The sequence below is a fragment of the Danio rerio genome, chromosome 6 (genome assembly GCF_049306965.1).
Source record: "Danio rerio strain Tuebingen ecotype United States chromosome 6, GRCz12tu, whole genome shotgun sequence".
Taxonomy (NCBI): Eukaryota; Metazoa; Chordata; class Actinopteri; order Cypriniformes; family Danionidae; genus Danio; species Danio rerio.
This window is the reverse complement of record NC_133181.1, coordinates 32,990,111-33,015,000: the sequence shown is the minus strand read 5'-3', so window position 1 is coordinate 33,015,000 and position 24,890 is coordinate 32,990,111. Positions and strand designations below refer to the sequence as shown.

Genomic DNA, 24,890 nt, shown 5'->3' with positions numbered 1-24,890 from the left:
ACAAAAAAGAAATATTATCGAATAATTTTCTTTTTTTTCCAATGGAAGTCTCGCCCAACCAAAAATTAAAGAAATTAAACAGAATTGAAGGGTTTAGATGCAAAACCCTCGACGTCCCACGTAAAATATCCTCTTCTAAAAATAAGAAGTGTGTAGGTTCAGTATAGGGGTGCACAGATACAATTTTTTGGAGCCAATCCAATCCCGATCCCAAAATTACTATTGACCGATACAAATCCGATCTGCTGAACTTAGAGACTCAGTGAAAAGTGATTTGGGAACAGCAATGAACTCCTTGTTGCATGTCAAAATGAACCCAGTTAATGCAAAACTAAATGCGTTTCTCCATTGATTACTTATATTAACAGTAACAAAAAGTGTTGGAGAAAGTCATGAATAAATGCGACACGCAGTTTGAATTGTGATTGAATGAAGAATGATTGACAGGCGCAGCGGCGGAAAGCACTGAATTGAACATAAATTTAAGCACTTGAATACTCAACTGTACTTCACATTAAAATATAGAATGGCTTCAGAACATTTGGAATATAGTAGGCCAACATGACAACATTCTAGTGTTACAACCTCTCTTCAAAAAATGACTAGTTTTAAACAGAGAGAAAGCAACATAAAAAAAACTTAGTAAACATAGTAATAGTTTTTAAATCAATTTATTTTGACCAGAAAACCAATTATAACGATACCATCCTTACCCCACAACAACAAATAAACAAATTAAATAATAATAAACCTCCATACAAACAAAAAAAGAAAAAAACAAAACCACAAATCAATGCTGGCTAGTCCACTAAAGCTGCATCTCTCTTTCGCCTCCTCGTTGGCAACTTTAAACTCTCTACAATCAGTCCCAACATGAGAAACAGGTGCATCCACCACGTAGAGCTAGAATGAGGCCCCGTTTACACTAGTGCGTTTTAGTTTTCAAAAACGATCCATGTCCACACTAGCGTTTTACCTAGCATTTCTGAACATATCTCCGTCCACACTACGCCACCAAAAACGTATATTACATGACCATTCGAATTCTAGTATAAACAGGAAGCATGTGTCTCGCTCAGCATTTGGTTATTGTTAGTCAAAAATCGCCGGTTGAACAATGAACACGATGGCAAAGAAAGCAAGAGAGGTATTTTTGTGGACAGACGACGAGGTCGAGTTGTTACTAAACGTAACAAATTAATAACTGCACAATGGCGCCTAAAACCAACAATGGTGCAAACAACAATCCCATTTCTGTGTCAGTGTAGTTGTTTACAGTGAAGGCTAGTCTGCCGTTTTCCGGTAGCGTTAAAGCCATGTGTTATAGTCATGTGATAGGTGCTTGACGAATAAGGGAAGGATACGCAATGACATAAAAGCCCCAACCAGGTAGCGAATCTCAGCAGCCCCGCCTCCGTTTTCAGATGTCTCCGTTTTCGCATATCCACACTGAGACAGAGCAGCAGCGTTTTAGAATGAAAATGGCCTCTCCAGCGTTTCTAAAATGTTCCGTTTTCGGTGCTCGAAAACTCTGGCGTAGTGTGAACGGATGGCGTAACTGTAGCAAAACTTATGCGTTTTCAAACTAAAATGCATTAGTGTAAACGGGGCCTAAGTGCGCATGCACACTCATAAAATCAAAGTCAAGAAAACAAGGGAGGGTTAGTAATAAAGAAGAACAAAACAAAGAAAAAAAAAAACACAGGCCGTAACACTAGCCCCTTATAACAGGCTACCTACATGGTTTTTGTTGGCTTATAAATTACACAGAATATAGTGCACATGCAAGATCGGATTTGGATTGGTACAAACTGGTCAATAACTGATCCAGCTAAAATATGCAATATCGAACCGATATCCGATCCAAGTATCGTGAACGGTACATCAGTACTAATCATTTTAGAAGACAATTTCAGACAACATTTAGAGGTTTTCGCATCTGAACTCTTCAGATGACTCCAAAACAAAGGGGCAAATGCAAGAACGCAAAGATGCAAAAAAAGCTCTGAATCGGCGTATGATTTCAATGCAAAAATGAGATATAAAAAAGAATTTAAATAAAAAAAGAATTCAAATAATTGGTTCAGAAATGAGGGGCAGGTGCTGGCCTGGAAGGCCCCATTTCACAGAGGAGCTCCAGTGGTTTCCCAGGTGACTGTGCAGTGAATTCACACACTGTTCCTATTTTTCACTACAAGCTGTCACCGTGCCTGAAAAACACCAAAACTCATGTTTATTGGCGAGCAGTTGATGCTCAAACAAGACAGTGCTGTAAAACATTTTGCCTATGATTAAGTTGATTTCTATTGAAGAATTTAACTCCAAGTAATAAGCCTCTTGTACAGTGCATATCACAATTGGCTGATGAATTAAGTCATGCAATTGCTTTCAGTGAAACAAACAGCTGATCTGCTTTAATATGTGGATTGAGTAGTTGGGATAGATATTGCATTTAGAAAGGATCCATTTTATTAAAGAAAGGAAAGGGTGTGTTTTTAGAATGTTAGGGTTAGGGTTTTTCATCACAATGTTTGGAAAATTGGCAGACTGTGTTGGTGCATTACAATTGTCGTAAAAATTTTTATTTTTTCTAATTTTTAACTCTAATCTCTAATTTAGACATCATGGCTTGTTTTTGTTGTTGTTTTCCTATTTATACTGATATGTAATCACCTGCTTGTGAGAAATTGTTATATTGAAAAAAAAGCAATAATAAAAGAAAACAAATAAAAATAAACAGTTCCGGCGTGTAGTTCCACGCATTACAATTCCATATCACAAAAATGATTTTGGTTATTTGATAAAAACATTTCCTGGATATTCCCCAGCAAATCTCCATAAAATATATACTTTCTCTCTCTCACAAACACAAATACACACACACACACACACACACACACACACAAACACAAACACACACAAACACACACACACACACACACAAACACACACACACACACACACACACACACACACACACACACTAATAGATACTGATACATGCCATTTCTCAGTAGTGAGGTGGTAATGGAGCTGTTTTTAAAACAGTTAAACTTACAGTTTTACTATAAGCGGAGATGATGCTGCCAAAGCTGAGATGGACAGACTCAAGTAATTCACACCTTTAATCTCCATCTCTCTCTTTTTAAAACTGCACATCAATGGCTCAGACCTTCATTACCAGCTCTAAAATTAAGGCAAGCTTGGATTGAGATGCATCAAAATTGAGATGTACACACACACACACACACAAAAGCATTTTATCACCAATATCTGACAATATATTGAAAAATAAAATATGAGTAATGTTTTTTATGTGTAGCAAATAGGAGCACAATGGAGACTGGGCCATAAAAGTATTCAAATAAAGACAAAATGGAGATGTAATGGCCATTAAATTGTTCTTCATAATGGAATAGTGAATATAAATGGTTTAGATTTCTAAACATAAAACAAAAATCCCTTTTCTACCGTCATTTTCTGTTTACTGTAAACTTAATCTAAACTTTATTAAATTGCTGCAGTTTGCTTCTATAATTGCTGTCCTCATTTGTATTTTGCTTTGAATTAAAGCATCTAAATGATTAAATGAAACCCTGCACAAACTCATTAGTAGGAGGTAATGGCAATTTCTTAATAATGATGAAGAGATTGAATAAATGCTTACACAAGTGGTGAATAGAAACATTTAAAGGGCATATATATCAGCTGAAACAACTTTTAATTTAAATCACAGAAAACATATTTAGAAAAAAGCTTTTCCTTCTTCCTCTAAATTTCTAGGATTTCAAACATTATTTGCAGGCATCAGAAAGCCAATATAGATATGTAGGGCACTTCTGAAATTTAACAGAAAGATGGGATCTCTATAATTATATTTTCATTAACGTTACATTTTTTAGGTACACTGTCAAAAATATTCAATGTCAAAATATTTAAAGAAATTCAATTATTAAAAATCTATAATGCAAAATGAAGCAAATGGCACAAAATTTATGGAAGGTCAGCATTTAGGCTGACCCGTCTGTCAGGCTACTACCAGTTCTTGTCTGCGCTCTTTCACTCAATTCAGTGTGTAGAATCAGCATCGAGCTCTTAACCCTAACTGGATATTCGGCTATGAATCAGAGTGCGAGTGTGATGTAAGCAAGCAATTCAAGTCAAGAAGGAACACAAAGAAGCCAGCTGTAACACTACATTTCTCAAATATTTGCAAACGATATGGATTATTAGATTATCAGACATATTTGCAGGAGCGAATCTCGTTGTGGTGATTGACAATTACTGTATTAATGACACTAAACGCTGCTTTGCTTGCACCTTTCACTCGTGCGTCGAAAGCATTACTTCACACAACGCAAACTCTGGTTTCAGTCAGCTGCTGTCTGTTTGGAGTGTTCACATGCAGCTGTTTGGTCCAGACGGAACCAGGTGTGAGCTAAAACATACACAGGTCAAAAACAAATGGTAATTGAGGTCAAAAACAACGAAGAACTAAGATGTGTAAATGTGTGTATATTTTTACAGCAAAGCAACAAGAATTGTTGAAATATTGTCAGAAAATGAGAAAATGTGCTGTCAAAATTTTGTCCACAATAATCTGAATTTTTTTTTTATAAATACAAGGCATTTTTTTAAATTAGTAACAAAATTCCTGATATTCCATGACTTGGAAAAAACAATAATAATGCCCCGACTTTCAATGAAATTCAATGACCAGTGAAGCAGCAGATAAATATTGTAAAAAAAAAAAGCAAGACATATCCATAAACTTAAGCAACAGATTCAATCAAAGCTGAAAGTTTGAAAATAATAGATAAAACTTTCAGTGGCCTTTCTCTATGGCCTGGTTTGTCCTTCAAAATACTAAGCTACAATTATGCTTAACTAAAGCTTGGGGAAAATCTGATAAGAAGTGTGCTTCAGTATCTCTTCCAGAAAGTGTCTCTTTTTATTTCTGAATAAATTAACCTAAAATAACTCAACTAGATGTTCATCAACTCAAATACATTTGCATCTGCATGTCAATAAAAAAATAAACCCTTAACTGTCAACAGTGCATTATGATGAGACAACTAAATATACAACATAACTAAATATTTGACAAAAATGCATGTCTTGCATCTGACCTCAGACTAAACTAACCTGTTCTGAGAGAACAAAAATCAATCTTGATAAATATACAATAAACAATAAAGCTCAAAAGTGACAAGCCCGTAATAAGACAGTACATCAATTTTAGTTAAATATTGTTGTAACTGTAAAAAAGCTATTATTTTACTTTAAAAACTTGAGTAAACCAGTAGTAACTCATAGACAAGCAGACTCAACTTTTAGAATTAAGTAGATAGTAAATTTGCTTAATAATTTTTAAGGAACACTTGTTTGAAAACTATGTTAGCATAAATCATTGAATCCGATAAGACCATTAGCTTCTCGCTCTATAAAAAAAAATATATATATATATATATATATATATATATATATATATATATATATATATATATATATATATGGCTAGAAGGCAGCACGGTGGCCTCAAAGCAAGAAGGTCGCTGGTACGAGCTTCGGCTGGGTCAGTTGGCATTTCTGTGTAGAGTTTGTTCTCCCCATGTTTCAGGTTTTCTCAGGGTGCTCTGGTTTCCCCCACAAGTCCAGAGACATGTGGGATAGGTAAATTGGGTAAGCTAAATTGTCCATAGTGTATGTGTGCGAATGAGTGTGTATTGATGTTTTCCCAGTGGTGGGTTGCAGCTGGAAGGGACGCTGTGTAAAACATATGCTGGATAAGTTGGCAGTTCGGGCGAAGCAGTGGCGCAGTAGGTAGTGCTGTCGCCTCACAGCAAGAAGGTTTCTGGGTCACTGGTTCGAGCCTCGGCTCAGTTGGCGTTTCTGTGTGGAGTTTGCATGTTCTCCCTGCGTTCGCGTGGGTTTCCTCCGGGTGCTCCGGCTTCCCCCACAGTCCAAAGACATGTGGTACAGGTGAATAGGGTAGGCTAAATTGTCTGTAGTGTATGAGTGTGTGTGTGTGTGTGTGTGTGTGAATGTGTGTGTGGATGTTTCCCAGAGATGGGTGGAAGGGCATCCGCTGCGTAAAAACGTGCTGGATAAGTTGGCGGTTCATTCCGCCGTGGTGACCCCAGATTAATAAAGGGTCTAAGCCGACAAGAAAATGAATGAATGAATGAATGAAAGTTGGCAGTTCATTCCGCTGTGGTGAACCCAGATTAATAAAGGGACTAAGCCGAAAAGAAAATGATTGATATGGCAAGAAACTATGCACTCATTCGGGCGCAATAATCAAGCACACAGCAATGCTACCTAGTTAAGGACTATTTTTAGGTGCTGCATAATATCAGTTTAATTTCATTGTCTAATCTGATTCAATGACTTATGCTAAGCTAAGCTAAAAGTGTTCCCGCTAGACCCAGAGATCACCTGAATGGGTACAAAAGTGGTAAAACTGAACTGCTAAAGACGCAAAGCCATAATAACTGAAGTTCCATTGTGTATATCTTTCTAGTATTATTTCCAGCTATTCCGCCATTTATATTTGTCAGACAGAAAACAATAAGGAGAAGAGAGAGAGGATAAGCGAGGGAATGTCATGAGACCGACTTGAACTCATGTCGCCCACATGAGCGCCCCAGTTCGACGTGTTGTCCTCACAAAATCACCTCAACATCTGCTGAATAACTTCTTAGCACACAAAAATATGAGATTTCAGAGACACTAATCAGCCTTATGTAAAAAAAAAAGCAGGTCACGTGACTTTCGAGATGAGCCTTCAAGCAGATCAGGTTTTTCTTATCTAGATTAATTTCAAGCTTCTTCTCATGAAATAGAGAGAGGGAGAAAAGTGGAAGGAGGACTTCTAAGTGAAAATGAAATGTACTGAAGATAGCACATTGGCAATGAATGCAAAAGTGAAAGACCTGCAATTTGTGTGGGATGTTGACACATTTGTGACTTCGACAGCATTGTGATTTTAATATCAATGACAAAAATGATTCTCTAATCAAGAGGTTTTGATATCTGAACAAGAAATACAGCACAAGCCTTGTTATAAGCGTCAAAAATTACATAAACATTAGTGGTAAAAATGTAACTAATTTGATCTGTTCTCTGACTGATGACACAATCCACTGAGAGTCCCACAATGAAAGAACTGATCTGATGTGGTGATCCCTTTGCTCATTTTTTTGACCCAAGTGACCATACAAATTATGATGAAACCGTGTTAAATACCCTCAAGGCAGCCAGTCCATTCTATTTGATTTACTCAAGGCTTAGTGAACTCATGTTTAAATGAGTCGGACTGAAAGGCTGGTTTCTCTACTGGTGAAAAATACAGACCTCACAAAGCACATCCACACACTTCTTTCCCAGCGGCCCAACTAGCATTCCATACATATTTGCACATGGAACTCTTGGAACTACAGTTCAATTCTCTCTTTCATTTATACACTGTTTACATTATGCGGCCACTTTTTTTAAAAATAATAAAGGGGGAAAATATATGATTTTAATAACTCAATTAAAATAGGACATTTCTTTGATTTCATGGAACATTGAAAGCAGCTTCTGTTGATTAGAAATGCTCAAAAGTACCAGCAAGATACCACTGCACAATTATATAATGTGAGAAATAAATGCACAAAAATAAGATGAAAAAAGAAGGCTATGTAAGATTTTTGTTGTATGCTAATGATGCTATCTAGTCAAAAATGCTCAAGGGGGAAATTATGTGGGTCACATTGGATGAAAAGCTCATTTTTGTTATAGTCAACAACAGAAGAATTGTGCAATATTTATAACAGGAGATGTAAGTGTAATCAAATATCATGCATCTAGCTCAGGTCAATAGCACAAATAATTTGTCACTAACTTCTGATTAAACCAATGGAATTATTCTCAAATCATACAGCTATTTGGTTATTATTGGCAATTCTCTCATTTTAAATTGGCTTACACTTCTTAATTTGTGTTAGAGCCTTATTAAAGACTAAACAATTATACACTGTGACAACAAACATGATATCGTTATCATTGACACTTAAAAAGAATATAGATAATAATTTATGGTAAACTAGTGCATTTGAAGAACATTCAGATTGTTTTCTTTGTAATAAAAGAGAATTTAGAACGTTAAGATTGTTGTATAATTGGAAGTGTTTTGGTTGTTTTACAACATTTTTACAGTAACCCCTTTTGCAGTGTATTTTAATATTGTTACAATACAATATATCATTATAAAAGCTTGAGTAATTATTGCAATTATAACATATGCCTAATAAAGACTATAAACAATCGCAAAGAACAGTGCCTATTAAAAAATCTAGTAAGAATTAATCTACAAGGCAGTGTTAATACATACCCTTAATGTACTTTTTGTATAATAAACTCAATGACCTTTTTTTCAAAGCCTTAATATACTATTTTATACTGGACAATACCAAATTAAACATAAAGAACAGAGAAATAAACAAAATAAAACACGTGTGTGTAAATGTGTGTTAAATATGTGATGTGCCGCTTTGGTGTCTAAATCAAAATAAATGTACCAAAGCCAATTAATATTAGAAAGCAAATTAATTACAAGTACAGTCGTCTACTGTAATGTTTCAAATAACATTTGAGAAAATAATGCCAAAATAGTGGTGAAATAATATTCCATTGCCATGAAAATAAACAGCATGATTATTATCCTCTATTGTCTACTTTATTAGTATGTTGTCAACAAATAAGGAGACTAACGGATAGTGGTTAAAGGTAGTTAAAGGACAGTCAGAATGTTCCATTTTTGGCTTAACTAACCCTTTATAGATAGTTGCTATAAAGTGTCAAAATTACAATGTATAAATACTACATTAATTATATTGTGACCCTTAAATAGGGGTCTTGAAATTGTCACCAATTGTATTACATTCTAAACATGGCTGACACGATTGTTAGTAGGCTATATAAAAACGTGTAAAATAAATAATTTTTATGCTTACATAGTTAATTGTTTAAGAAAAATGTTATTTTATGTTAAGATTGAAATGCATAAATTTACACTGTAAAAATCTAGCTAACGTTAATTCAAACACCATACGACAGGCATGTCCTGTCAGCTATTACACCTGGGAGCTCTTTAAACCCATCAAAAAGCATCAACAATCGTCTCATCTTTGCTGATGCTGTTAATTGTGAATCCACCCAAACAATATAAAGAGAGTGTTCATACAAATGCTACAATAAAAGATCAATGAAATACCCATTTCACTCCAGGTTTTTTTTCACTCAGGTGAACAGTCATTGAAAAATGTAATACATCATTAGCCCACAACGTGACAGCAAATTGGCGAGCCAACCGTTAAGGAATTAAAAGAAACAAAGATCCAGCCATGTTCCACAGTTGTCAAGCGTGTGGAATGAAAACACTTCCATTCCTAACTGTGCAACTTCCCTCGCTTCTTAATCATCAGTTCAATCTGAGCCCCCGCCCTCCACAACCAAACAATCTTCAAAGTTGAGCCAATAACGCATGCAGCAGCTCTCCCGGCCGCTTTTACCTGTCTCTGGGGTCGATCCACGAAGTCTGTCGAGTGTTGTGGTCAATGTAAAAGACTCTGCCATCGTAATCCCTGGCTTCCTCCCAGCCCGGGGGCAGCGGCAGCTCCGAGCTCTCTCTCCGCTTACAGCTGCTCACCCACGGCATATCGCTGCTGGGGCGGTAGGGGGGTCTGACCCCCTGCCTTTACTCCAACAACAAATATATCGGAACTTTCTACAGCATTACAAACGTTGAACTCCCATCGGCTCTCGGAAAGGGAAAGCTTCACGACGAAGAAACGAACGCGGGTCAAATCGACACAGGTAGTCCTGCGTCCAGCTTTTCCAAAAAGTTTTGCGGCGCTCTCATGACTCTGTGTGTCGGTCCTCCATGTTTGACTCTATCTACCATCTTTCATTCCACACTGTCCATATTCGGGCAGGGAAATTTGCATGAGAGCCGCCCATAAACCCTGACGTATGTGAAAGTAAGCCAATGAGGGAACTCGTATGATTTTGGGATACTTGTTGATGGAAGTGGATGAAGTTTTTTTTTTTTAACGCGGATTCAGTAAGTTTTTAGAAGTGGTAATAAATGTAATTACACAAATAAATGTTTATGGTATTGTGCTCATGTTAAACTATTTTAATCTACCTCTATCTTTTTAAAATATTTATTGGGGCTGTATTTAAAGAAAAAAAAAGTCTAATCACAATTTCACTTTTTCATATATATGTATATATAGTGTATGGTGAATGTATAAATGTTTTGTATTAATCCGAAAATATTTCTTATAACTAAACGATTTATCCAGAAACTCAAAAATCACCTTTTGACTCAGCGTCCATTTTTTGTTCAATAGCGCCATCAAGAGATAGCTCCGATTTCTTCAGCTCTTTGCAACAGCAATAATCTACCTAGTAATGAAAGTATTGTGTTGTTTTGTATTTCTGGTTTTTGCTTGTCGAATGGGACCATCCATCATTTACCTTTCTCTGAGGTCTATATTCGATCACTGACACACTTTTAACTTTGCGAAACATATAAAAATTGTCACAGATTAAATGTTGATTTATTTATTAGAGATGCCTGTTTTTGGAAGGATTAAGCAGTGCGTTTTGTTTTCTTTTCACTCCTACTCGTCCAATTTTCTCATCATAATATTTGTGAATGAGTGTGTATGAGTGTTTCCCAGTGTTGGGTTGCAGCTGGAAGGGTATCTGCTGCCTAAAACATATGCTAGATAAGTTGGTGGTTCATTCCGCTGTGGTGACCCCTGATTATTAAGGGACTAAGCCAAAAATAAAATAAATGAATGAATCACTGGAAATGACATAACTTTAACAACCCTCACTAATTGCTGGGGTTTACAATGTACCTGTACCAGTGGCGTAGCGGACGGGCCCGCAGGGCACGCACCGCGGGGGGGGCCCGCGTGATTAGGGGGCCCCACGTCGTCGCGATTTTCAATAATTGAAAATTCGGGAACCGCAATAATCAAACTCTTGGGAACAACTGTGGTCGGAACCAAAGTTCACAGGTCTGTGTTCTCTGAACACCTCTCAAGCGGTCGGTGGACTACTTCATTCTGATTGCTTGCCGCCGAACCGCGTCATGGCCAATAAAGACGCGCCGCTGTTTCTCGCCGCCGGTTCTCGTTAAAAAAAATGAATGACTTCTGGCTACTTTGACGCTCTCGCGGCTTTCGATTTGTGATCGCTCCTCAGTTTGTGAAAAATTCCCCGCGTTGTCGATCCACCCCGCCTATTTTCCCCGCTCCTCAATTTGTGACATAGATATATACACTAGATATCGCATAGGGACCCTGAGCATGCGTCTATAGCGCCGCCACATTGGTACAGTGCTTCCAGGACAAATGTCATTCAACCGCACTAGTCAGGACAGTGTTATTACGTGAAGATGCGGGACTTTAGCGCTGTCTACGAGTGTAGTAACGAACAAACAAAGAAAACAAAGCACAAAGGCAGAACATTTCATAGGTCAGATTAAGTTTTTATCTATTTTTGTATGTTCTGAACTTTGTGCTAAACAGGTAACGTTATTGATGATAACAGTCACTTACTGCATTAATCATAAGGCAAAGCAGCTCCAACTCACACTAAATACTCGGCTTATGCTAGTTTTGTTGAATAAAATCAGCAAACAATGCATAATAAATATGACAACGAGATGCTGCGCTGCCAGAAACTTGTATTACTGTCGGCTAGTGAAAGTGTCGTTCATAACGGAGATTCTTTCACAAACAAATCGCTCCCTCTGTCAGTATGAGAAGTGAAAGCAGGAGAGGAGCTGTGTTTCAGGACACGGATTAGATCAAATTTAACAGCGAGGGTGGATAGTACATTTCTGTACACGCAAACACAAGCTCTTTGTCAGGAATGCCCGTGCGATCAGTGATCCATCAATGTAGAAAAGTGATGTAAAATAATAATTTTCATTAAAAAAAATTTTTGCATACTAACATCCAGGAAAACTCCCTATCATAGATATATGTGTATATCTCTGTATAAGCAACGCCCCCCCCCCCCCCCCCCCCCCCCCCTTCAGTCGGTGATCCCTGCAGGGGGGCCTCCGCATTTTGCGCTACGCCACTGACCTGTACCTTTAAATGGTTGTGGATGTTTGATGATTGTGTATTTTATTTCACACGTGTATTGTGAACTAGCAGTCCAACAATTAAAGTATTCATTATTCACTCATTCATTCATTTTCTTTTCGGCTTAGTCTCTTTATTAATCTGGGGTCGCCACAGTAGAATAAACCTTCAACTTATCCAGCACATTTTTATGCAGCGGATATCCTTCTAGCCACAAACCATCTCTGGGAAACATCCACACACACACTATTTCGCATTCATACACTACGGACAATTTAGCCTACCCAGTTCACTTTTACCGCATGTCTTTGGACTGTGGGGAAAACCGGAGCACCCGGAGCAAACCCACTCGAACACAGACAGAACATGCAAACTCCACACAGAAACACCAACTGAGCCAAGGCTCAAACCAGTGACCTTCTTGCTGTGAGGCGACAGCACTACCTACAGCGCCACTGCCTCACCCCAAGTATTCATTAAAATCTATTAATTAATTGAATTATGTAATCATAGGGCATGATTTAAGACATACTAACAGCATCCCCAACACAACATTTACATTAAATGAATCAATAGATACAATGTAGCCTAATTATTAATTTCATGTGTAAATAATTTCTGCAGTTACAACTTTAATTATATTGTTGAATTTACCTCTACATTTTGCACATCTTTAAACCCAACCATTCCACTGAATTTATACTTTTTTGCTACCTACAGTATTTATTTATTACAGTATTTATTTGGGGCGGTGCAGTGGGGCAGTTTGTAGCGCTGTCACCTCACAGCAAGAAGGTCGCTGGTTTGAGCCTCGGCTGAGTCAGTTGCCATTTCTATCTGGAGTTTGCATGTCCTCTCCATGTTCACGTGAGTTTCCTCATGGGTGCTCCGGTTTCCTCTACAAGTCTAAAGACATGCTCTAAGTGAACTGGATAAGCAAAATTGTCTATGGTGTATGTGTGTGAATGAGGGTGTGTGGGTGTTTCCCCGTGATGGGTTGCAACTGGAAGAGCATCCGCTGCATAAGTTGGTGGTTCCCCTGTGGAAGAAAATTCATTTATTTATTTGGGAAAGTTCACCCAAAATGAATATTCTGCAATCATTTACTTGCCCTTCCCTTGTTCAAAACCTATTTGAGTTTCTTTCTTCTTGATCAAAAAAGAAGATAATTTTTAATACTTCTCACTGATGGTACCCATTGTCTTCCATAGTATTTTTTCTTACTATGGCAGTCGATAGTTGTCAGTGACTACCATTCTAGAACATATCTTCTTTTGTGTGCAGCAGAAGAAAGAAACTCCTAATGGTTTAAAACCACATGAGGGAAAGTAAATAATGAGATAATTTCACTTTTAGGTGAACTATCCCTTTAATTTGTATTTACAATTTTTAATATAAGAACAGAATAAAGACTTTATAATAAAATGAGTTGAATTAAGTTGAGTTGAAAGTTGAATTAAAACTGATAATAGTTGAAATGACATACTATTGTTTTATTTTTATTTTTTTGCTTTAACAAACATTATTCTCAGACAAAGTGAAATGTGAGTGTCTGAAATTATGTGTTTGTTAAAAGGCAATTATGTGTTTGTGGACAGCCTCTGTGTGGCGTCACAGATTTCTCTCACTCTGCCCTACGTGGCTTTCTGACAGAAGTGTGATACAGTCTTAATGTAATTTGACATGCTGTAGAAGCCAGATATCAAACCAAAGGCGACAGACTCACACTTCAGGTAACACTCATTTTCTTGAGCATTTTTATATACAGTTAAAAAGTAATGATCAACTATTTAGTCTCCACTTTCCTTCCTAATCTGCAATTGCCTCTCTGGCTCCACCGCTAACTGTATTACAAATTTTTTTAAAAAGAATTACTAATGTTTTGCTTCTTACACTTTACAGATCTGAAACTTGCCTACAGCACTTATTCATTGTTGCTCTTATAGTTGTGTAAATTGCTACCTTGTCCTCATTTGGATAAAAGCGTCTGCTAAATGACTAAATGTAAATGTAAACGTATCAATGATAGTGGTTTACTGCACAAAATGTAATAATAAGACAACTGTTCAAAACTGCTTGAAGCTTTGATCATTCGCCTTAACATTTAATGACAGATGCTTGTTAAATGTAAAATATTATATATATTGATATATATATAGATAGCATTATTATTCTTATAGTTGTAGTACTGATTGTACTACTTTATATTATTATTATATATCAAAATATAAGATGCTGCATGTGACATAAGAAGGGCTTTGGAATACAAACTTATATTTTCTTTATGTTTTATTTGCACACAGAAAAGCCAGAGAAATGTTTTAAAGGTAACAGAAAATACTGAAAATCTGTAAATACTGAAATCAGCAAAAACATCTTAACAATTTTTTTTCTGTAAGGGTTTGAGTTTCAATTTATTTTGAATAGATACATTCATTGAATTCAATGGATGTTATTTTAGATGCCATGTCACTTGCATACCTGAAATAAAATGTTTTAAAAGAGCACTTCTAAGACAAGATATGTACAGATGATCAAAGTGATTCAAAAGAGGATCATTCACAAATCATGCAAACATTTTAATGCTGAAGAAATTAAATTAATTATTAGGTTTAATGGAAAAAAGTCTTTCAGATCCCACTGCAAAACAGCTTAAACTGATTTCTTTGATAATAATAATAATAATAATAATAATAATAATAATAATAATAATAATAATAATAATAATAATAATATAAAGTAGAAGTATTAGCAGTAATAATAATGATAATAATTACAATAGTAATAATACTACTTTATTATTATTATTTTAAATACAATAGTTTTGTATACTATTGTCTACTACTACTACTACTACTTATTATTATTATTATTATTATAGTAATAATATTAATAATAATATAAAGTTGTAGTATTAGTAGTATCATAATAATAATAATAACAATAATAAAAAGTAGTAGTAGTAGTAACAATAATAACAATAATAATAGTAGTACTACTACTACTACTACTACTACTACTACTACTACTACTAATAATAATAATAATAATATAAGTAATAAAAAGTAGTAGTAGTAGTAGTTGTAGTAGTAGTAGTAGTAGTAGTAGCACTACCACTACTACTACTACTACTACTACGAATAATAATAATAATAATAATAATAATATTTATAATAATAATAACATGAAGAAGAACTATTAGTAACACCAATAATAATAATAATAATAATAATAATAATAATAATAAAAAGAACAATTAGTAGCACCAATAATAATAATAATAATAATAATAATAATAATAATAATAATAAAAGTAGTAGTGATAATGATAATAATGCTATAAAATATAAACATAAAATATTTTACTTAAAAAAATCAAATAAAAACATCCTGGACTTATTGTCAGCAAACATCAAAGATCTCTGCTTAGGTACTCATTGCAGTTTTGGCATGCTCTTCTTAGCAAAGCTTATCTCTGACCCATTCGTTCCTCAAAAAATCCTTCATAAACAGTAAAAGCGTTCCTCCCTTTATAAACCTTTTACTTTTACCCATGGCAACCCCTTTTCTCTTTTGCCCAAGTGCTGTTGCCGATAGCAGGGAAATCAAATAAAAAGATACAAACAAACTGTAATGAGGTAGTAAAATCAAAATAGTTTGTCCCCTGAAAATGACAACAATCAGGATTTTAATGGCATCCTGTCTACAGTTTAATGGCATCCCGTGTGGCCTTTGGTCTCTTGCTGCCAGACCGGGGTCTGAATAAGAATCTTTACCTCTCTCTCTCTCTCTCTCACCCTCTCTCTCTCTCCCTCTCTCTAAAAAGGATCCAAGAGGGCAGGGCCTAAAGTCGAAGTGCCCATGTGTACACCTCCTCTACCTCTCATGTTCAGCTGATGAGTGCCTCTTACTGAAGTCTGACGGACTGTGAAGGACTTGCCTTGTCAGAAGAACTCTGCAAGATCACACCCGAGGTGCTGCTTTTGGTCTTTCCACGCTTTCCTCCTCTATCCCTCACTCATTTCTCTTATCGAGAGGAGGCTCTTGAAGCACCAGACAAACCTGAAGGCCGTCGGACCCCAAGGGGACACGGTAGCCAGAGGAGACCATGACAAACCCTTGCACGGTGGCTCTGGAACTCTTTGGGATGCTGATCGGGGCAGGAGGCTGGTTCTGTTCACTGGCCGCCACCATCATGCCTCAGTGGCTGTCACGTTCAACTGAACTGTTCGCCACAGAGAGCTTTGAACAAGGGCTTTGGGAGGTCTGTGTGATCCAGGAAGTGGCTGGCATGGAGTGTCGTCCCTATGACACCATCCTAGGTCTTGACCCCACTGTGATGCTGGCACGAATTCTGATGTGCATGTCGAATGCCACTGGGCTCCTCGGGATTCTCCTCGCCATCCCTTCCATGAGTCAGATCAAGTGCTGTAAGGGCGAGGAGGGACGCAAGACCAAGAGAGGGCTGAAGATCTCAGCTGCCGTGTTTTTGTGCATCGCCGGTTTGTTGGTTCTCACTCCAATATCTTATGTTGCTCACGATACAGTGATGAGATACTTCGATGAGAGTGTGCCTCATGTGGTGCCGCGCTCTGAGTTTGGGGATGCGCTGTTCATTGGCTGGTCTGCAGGACTTCTTTACATTGTGGCATCCGTGCTGTTGTTTGCCTCTTGCACTGACTCAGGAAACAGTGAGCCGCACTTGGTGTATCACCATCGAAGGCAGGATACCAGAACTTTGGATAGATCAGGAAAACGCACCGAGTACGTTTGAGACGATTCTCACTGTCTTAAAATCCCTGTTGATATTTCTTTTTAAAGAAATTTTAAAATTCTTTTAAGAACTTTTAACATTCAATCATAATAAAGGACTTTCTTATGATGCATTTATCCTTCAATATTTGAGCAGCCTGAATTTTGTGTTTTCAATGCCTTCAGTATGCATGTAGCGTCTGGAAAAAGTGACAACAATATCTTTGTTATTACTATTTTGTGAATATTGTCTTCAATTATTTTTTTAGCATGTTCTCACTCTATTCTTTCACGTTAATAGAGATTCCATCAGCTTAACATACATACAATGCAACAAGCACAAAAAAACATAAAGCTTTTGTTTCTGATTTTCCTTATGCATTTGCACGCCACACTCAACGTCACCTCCAAACACAACACATTGTTTGGAGCAACCGAACGGCACATGGAAACCTGCTGCTATTAATACTGGGTACTGTATACTTCACTAAGGCTTTTGCATTGTTAAAATCCACAGTTGCCTGACTACTTATTTTTTAACAAAAGGTTTCAGTACTTCTTGACTCATGAGTATTTGCACATTTATTTAGGGTTTCAGATTCCTTTACATGACTTTGATCTCTGCACTTTTGATTTTAGTAATTAAATATATAGTTGAAGTCAGGATTATTAGCCCCCTTTATATTTTATTTATTTATTTTTTATATTTTCCAAATGCTGTCTAACAGAGCAAGGAAATTTTCACAGTATGTCTGATAATATTTTTCTTCCGGAGAAAGTCTTATTTGTTTTATTTCATTTAGAATAAAAGTAGTTTTTAAATTTTTAAAAACTATTTTAAGCTTAAAATTATTAGCCCCTTTAAGCTTCATTTTTTCCGATAGTCTACAGAAATAAACATCGTTATATAGTAACTTGCCTAGTTACTTGCCTAGTTAATCTAATTAACCTAGTTAAGCCTTTAAATGTCACTTTAAGCTGTATAGAAGTGTCTTGAAAAATCTCTAATAAAGTATTATTGACTGTCATCATGGCAAAGATAAAATAAATCAATTATTAGAGATGAGTTATTAAAACTATTATGTTTAGAAATGTGTCTTCTCTCCGTTAAACAGATTTTTTTTTGGTTTTTTTGGGGGGGGGGGGGGTGTGGGGGGGTAAACAGAAGCGCTAATAATTCAGGGGGCATATAATTCTGACTTCAACTGAATATCATTCATTCAAATTATGGTGCCGCAATCAGGTAATCAGTACTTTCATCAGTTAATTTACAGATTTATTTCTTAGAGTGTGACTAAACTGATAATGTATACAAATTTTATTATGTGGTTTATAAGGCGGTTGTACACATATGATGAATTATTAAAATTATGGTAGTATTTTCAGATAAAGTTTATTGATATTATTTGTTTAGTTGTAGTTGCACATTTCATAAGGTATTAAATTCGATATTAACACATTTTTAAATTACTTTCTTAATAACACAGCTAAAGCTACATGTGAAGTAAATGTTACTTGCTACTACCAAACTATAACTGGTCATTTTACAGTAGCAATTGAATAATTAACGAAAATATAAAGTTAAACATTTAATAAATATAAAATACTACATTTAATTATAAATATGTATAATATTATCAAACACGTTTTAAGCAAGAGCGCAAATGGAACAAAATGAGGTTTGGTGTTCAGTCAGGTGAGCAAATGCCTGCTTGAGTGTAATTGCCTTTGATGGTCTCTCTATCAGAATGGAGACTAAGCTGAGTTTAATGAAGGCTTTAATGAGCAGCATGTCCTCTGAGGAATGCCAAACAGTCCTTGCCTCCTCCTCTCCATCATTACTCTGATTTGACAACATATTCGGAGGGGATCAACAGGTACCGTCCCATCCCGGAAACAGATAGAGACGTCTCCAACTAGTGATGCTTCATATTCACGCTAAGGTGTCTATGACTTTATGAAAACATGAATTAAGGTAGATCAAGCCGAGCAAACACACAGGAAGAGTTTGTCATTTTGATCAAACATGTGTCTCAACTTATTTACACATAAATTATGGCATATGGACAAACTGTTCTCAGACATGAAGGCGCCACAAAGATTGTGCCCTAGACTTCCTGTGATAGATATTGATAAGGAAAATGAAAATGGGGCGGCTTGTTTAGACTTAGATGTTTAGCTTTTAACGCTCATTTTCAGAGTCTGTTTGGGAGGGGACGTACCCTAGGCTCTCTAAAAGGGGAAATGGTGTGTCTTCGACTCATTAGGAACAATGTCCTAATGCAGCTAACTGCAAACAATCGCGAGTGAAAGAAGCTGATAAACCAACACTCTAAACCAAACTGTAAACATCTAACACTGCAGGATAAACACCATTCACAAACATAACATTTGTTTACGTGTTTGTGTATTATGTCATTTTATAATTTTCCTTTTAATATTTTTGTCATTGTGAACAGTAAACAAACTAAAATATAAATATGTTTGCGGAACTATCTTCGATTTTCACGATAAATAAATCACAATCGCTGATTAAATAGAGATACAACCATTTTTCACCCACATACGCAATAAAAGGGCTTATTTTATGTTATTTTTGATTTATTTTTCATATATAAAATTTAATTTATATATTTTTCATTTTTATTTTAGACTGTAATGTATGTCCACAAGATTATTACTAATATAAGCCAATATAAGCAACAGTTTCTCTTGTTATCTTTTCCTATAGACCATTTTGAGGAATGTAAACAAAAACAATGGTCCCAGGGTATTTCCTGTTTTACATTTTTAATTTCTATAGCTTCCGAGAATCCAAAAAGAGCCACATATTGACAAATAATGTTATGATAGCTGTTTTAACATTAAGTTATGAATTGCCTCGTGTTACAGTTGTAAAATAGTTTGATAACAAGCAGGAAATGTCCATGGGTCAATGACATTCCCTCATTGAAATGGTCTATAGTCCACACATCCCTGGATAATTTTATAAACTGAGATTTTCCATTGTTTAAAAAGTAATCTTGTCCAAAGAATTACAGTTTAAAAAAAATGAAGCCCTGTCAAGAGCATGCCAAACCAACAGGCAGTGGTGTAAAGTAACTAATTACAAATACTCAAATTACTGTAATTGAGTAGTTTTTCTCAGAAATTGTAATTTACTAAGAAGTTTTAAAAATGTGTATTTTTACTTTTCCTTGAGTATATTTTTAGTGCAGTATCTGTACTTTTACTCCACTACTTTCTTTCAACCTGCAGTCACCACTTTATTTTCTCTTGTCTATGGGAATTAGAAAAATCAGTCCTGTAATTGTGTCAATCAAATCACACATAGAAGGTAAATTGCATCATAATGAGCTACTTCAGCAAACTGTTTGGAAGCATTAAAAGTGTCCAAGAAGATGTTTAAACTCTTTACACGCATTGACCCAGAGACTGTTTAGATCAGATTGGGGATGCCCCAACACAGTCATGGAGGGCTGATGTCCTGCAGATTTTAGCTCCAACTTGCCTCAGCACACCTGCACGGATGTTTCTAGAAAGCCTATTGATTTACCAGCCCATGTGCATCTAATTGGGATTGGAACTAAACTTTGCAGGACACCGGCCCTCCAGGACCGAGTATGGGCACCCCTGGTTTAGATGCATGTCACTGATGAGAAGATGATGGAAGTTTACTGTATGATGACCGAAATGGCTTTAAACACCCAGCAGGCACAAGATGTCAACATGCCGTCAGATTGAAACTGTACCCTAATGTCGTGGAAACGCTGCATTTTGTTTGGAAATGAAAATCGGGTTCACATCAGAACTCAACGTCAGCCCAATGTCAATGTCCAACGTCCAACCTAAAACCAACCAAATATCAACGTCTAATGATGTTACAGCTTGACGTTGTGTCGAAGTTACCACTATGAAATCTATCAGACGTTGAATTTTGGTTGCCATAACTGATGAAAAAATGTCAGTATTTGACATCAATAAGATGTTGGTTTAGGATGTTGGCTCGACATTGGATTTTGGTCACTTTCTAACAACCTAAAATCAACCAAATATCAACGTCATTTGATGTCATTATCGGACATCAAAATAATGTTGTCCTTAGTCGCTGGCTAGACATTGAATTTTGGTCACCTGACATCACAACCTAAATCTAACCTAATATTAACGTCTTATGACATTATGTGCCTGTTGGGCAATACCTAAATGCACTACAGAATGTTACATTTACACACATCCACAAATTACATGTAAATGCATCAACTTTTAACAGCATAACACTCACTACTCACTACTCATGAGTACTTTTGAAAGGGATACTTTTTACTCCTACTTTGAGTAACATTTACAACAGGTACTTTTACTCTACTCACACTACATTTTTAGGCAAGTAATGGTACTTTTACTTAAGTATGTTTTTTCAGTACTCTTTCCACCACTGCCAACAGGTGGCGATAAAACAATAAAACACAAGGCTTGTGTCAGCCAATCAGAAACCTCAAAAATGGAGATGACAGTGGTAAAGTCTAGATTTGACAGGCCTGGCCAGAAGTGCGATTTGCACATCAATATAGCAGCATTTTTTATGACACTATAAAACAATAATTGATATTTTTACAGTACTGTAACAGTTGGGGGTAAGAATGGGGTCGCGGTAGGCGTTAAAAAAAATACAATTTATTGGGTAATTTAATAGATAGCATAAATATAACTCAATACCACTACTGTTTTTACGGTACTGCGACGATTAGGTTTAGGGTTGGGGTGGGGGTAGATCTTAATAAAATACAAAAAAAGGGAAATTAAATAATTAATATAAATAACTCTCGTAAACTTCCAGTGACAACCGTATCCGATCTAGCAAAAACTGATGACAACACACAGTCCAGTGTGAAGCAAAGGAGATAACAGCGCACAATCCAACATCACAAGCAAATGGCAAGACATCTTACCACTGGCAGAGCTTTCAAAAAGGTTCAGTTTCAGGTACATCCCACTGCATTTTTGTGAAAATGAATGTCTAAACAGCATGAAAAGGTTGCGGTTTTGAAAATACTTTCTGTATTTCACTAGTAAATAATGAATGTGTGTCTGTGTCCGTTTCTATTTCTATTTCTTTTTTCAATTTTTTGCATTTTCAGTTTCTGTTATTTTAAATTAATAACACATTCTGTTGATAGTTACTCAGATGAAGTCCAAGAGCTTTTTGACCATCCATAAACAGCAAGGTTCATGAGATGTTTGAAGTCCAGAAAAGAAACCAAAAACATTGACAAATACATTTGTAAAAGGCACAAAAAAATACTGCTAACTTAAATGGCAATACTGGCAATACAAATGGTTGTACTGCCCATAATAAACGCACAACCTGACAACCTGATGAGGAAGAGAAAACATTGGCGAAGAAATTCATTTTTATGACACATAGAAGTGTTTATGGAGCTTTGAATGACCACAATTAATAATTCATTAATTGCCAGTTAATACCCATTTGAAACCTATTGTCTGGACAGCTGCCTCTGTACCTTTTAATACGTCGAACTACAAGGGAGTTTTGCAGGGTTTGTGAAGTAGGTGCTTGAAGATGCAATGAAGTAGGTGATTTGTGTATCTATTTAACCATTAGAGACATCGCCCACTTCTGCATGTAACAACTGCAGAGGCCAACCACAGATCACAGTCACAAGCCACAATAACAGATCAGCCAGCCCAAGAGGAAAAGTCTGAGCATGCCCAAAGCCCAGAGCTCAACCCTCAAGTTAAATCCTCCTTGGTCAGTTCCAAATCTTCAGAGGAATTGGGTGATATAGTAAAGAGAGGCTGAGTGGGTACTAAGGAGACTTGAAGGTGGCCATAGAAGGACATTTGGGGCTGGCAGATAACCCCAAGTTTTCTTTGTTAGCCATTTCAGCCTCAATTCCTCTAAAGACTTAGAAATGACTGACGTCAGAATCCAAACAAGCCACCCCATTTTCAATGTCCCTATCATTATCCAGTGCAGGAAGTCCAGAGTACGAAGTCTTTGTGGCAGCTTCAAGTCTGAAAACAATCGGCAGACTATTTTTTTTTTTGGTTTATTTCCTAGTTCCACATCTACTGGTTCCGATCTGTCCCTCCGCTCACCCTTAGTCAATCCCATCTTGTGTTGAGGATTCACTCCAGGAGTTCTAGTAGCCAGATACATTTGGTTGTGGGGATCCCTAATCTCCACTCCATCTTGACTTCATGCTCCCTCATCACTGCTCTTGCATATAATCCCACCAGTTCCACTGGGTCCCCTAGATCTGGTTGTACCTTGGTTTTTTGTCATCCTGCCTCCACCTCAAGATTCCACTTCCTTGGTTTGTTTCATCACTCAATCCTTCTGACTCAATAGGGCACCTCCTTCCTCCCCATGTCCACCTATACTGTATATCAGTATGGAATCTTCCATCCAATTCTTAGTCTTCACCTTGGGCTTTTCCTCCCTTGGCTCTGTCTTATCAGTTGGCCCACAGATGTCTTCCACCCCATCTGTACCATGATTCATCCCTCCATCACTAACACTGTTTACTGCCACCCTTACTGGTCTTTAGGATCATGCCTGTATCCTCCTACCATCTTCTCCACCTTGTTCCAACCAGTTTGCTTTCTTTTTCCAGTTCCGTCTCCACCATCCCTCCACATTTGGATCAATTAAGGCAAGAAGTTGCGTGTTCAACAAACCCATTAAATACTTCCTAAATAGCTCAGATTTCATTCAGCTTGAGGAAGATGATCACTCTCTTGCCATTCCAAACCCACTACACAGACAGCTGCGTCTGTCCATCTTCTCCACTCTGGTCTCTTCAGTTCACTTTCTTTTCACTTTCCTGTTTCCACCTCTAAAGCTCACATCTCTCTCCACAATTGGATCAATGACGGCAAAAGATCATACCTTTTACAAACACATTGTTTACCTCATAAAATATTTTAAATTAAAAAATGTAATCAATTAAAAATATATTTTATAAGCCACAACCCTTAAAGTCTGCATTAACCAGACGTTGCTAAAAAGTTTTTTTCAGTATGATGATACCTCCAACTGAAACGGAATATTGAGTAGGGGACAGGTCTTCATTCATTTGTTTTCTTTTCAGGCTTAGTCCGTTTATTAATCTGCCAAAGCATAACGAACAGCCAACTTATCTCGGAGGAAACCCACTTAAACACAGAGAGAACATGCCAACTCCACCCAGAAATTCCAACTGACCCAGCCGAGGCTCAAACCAGCATCCTTTTTGCTATGAGGTGACAGCGCTACCCACTGTGCCACCAGGACTGGGTCTTTCTTTCTGCAAATTATTCCCTCATAACAAATAAACGGTAAGAGGGACATGGTTGACCCTCCTGTCATGTTCACCTCCCGGCGACCCTTACTTTAGTGTTCCCAGTCAAAATTGACCAGATCGTTTGAACTGCACTTAAATCAGCACACAAAACATTTTTCAAAACCAAATTTATATTCAACATTTTTTAGATGTGAACAATGTCTCAAAGTAGTGTTTAACATGAATTTATACAATTAGACATAAAATAACTGCAGTGAAAGTACAAATAGTGAGAGTTCAGTCTGAAGTGAGTGAGTGAGTGAGTGAGTGAGTGAGTGAGTGAGTGAGTTGGGGTAGTGTACAGTAAATGGGGATGTTTTCTGTCAGATGGATGATTATAGTCTGGATACCCATTCATTTTATAAGGCGGTGACTTTTGACCGGGAACACCACAGGTGTAATAAGGTTGATTAAAACACTCAAAAATAAATAAAAGGGGTTATTATCACTTTTATATGTTCAAGTGCGTAGTGTGGAGGATATCATAAGGCCTTGTGGCAATAAGATGTAAAACACAATATTTAAGAGTGTTTAAGTTAAATCGGTCAGATTTGATCCGAACACGACAGGCAGGTTAAAAATACTGCAACTGAAATGGTCAAACTGATATGGAGCCTCACTCCAAATGTGGAAA

The 24,890-nt window shown here is 36.7% G+C and overlaps 2 protein-coding genes across 8 annotated transcripts in view; one reads left to right on the top strand and one right to left on the bottom strand.

Annotated features, from left to right (window-relative positions):
- Window positions 1–9,944, bottom strand: part of wwc3 (WWC family member 3) — a 102,363-nt gene extending 92,419 nt beyond the window's left edge. For 3 of the 4 annotated variants that reach the window (XM_005165877.6, XM_009302455.5, XM_068221760.2), the window contains exon 1: window positions 9,558–9,944. In XM_005165877.6, the coding sequence (XP_005165934.1) occupies window positions 9,558–9,703 (146 nt within the window). In that variant the 5' untranslated portion in view covers window positions 9,704–9,944. 4 annotated transcript variants of the gene reach the window in all.
- On the top strand, window positions 9,487–17,143 carry cldn33b (claudin 33b). 4 transcript variants are annotated; one of them, XM_073953343.1, is made up of 2 exons: window positions 9,487–10,025; window positions 15,982–17,143. In XM_073953343.1, the coding sequence occupies exon 2, from the start codon at window positions 16,264–16,266 to the stop codon at window positions 16,927–16,929; it is 666 nt and encodes a 221-aa protein (XP_073809444.1). In that variant the 5' UTR covers window positions 9,487–10,025; window positions 15,982–16,263; the 3' UTR covers window positions 16,930–17,143.
- The last annotated feature ends 7,747 nt before the right edge of the window (window positions 17,144–24,890 follow it).

What these genes read in the sequence shown, in the direction of transcription:
- cldn33b (XM_073953343.1), top strand. Translation starts at nt 16,264, where the DNA reads ATGACAAACCCTTGCACGGTGGCTCTGGAACTCTTTGGGATGCTGATC.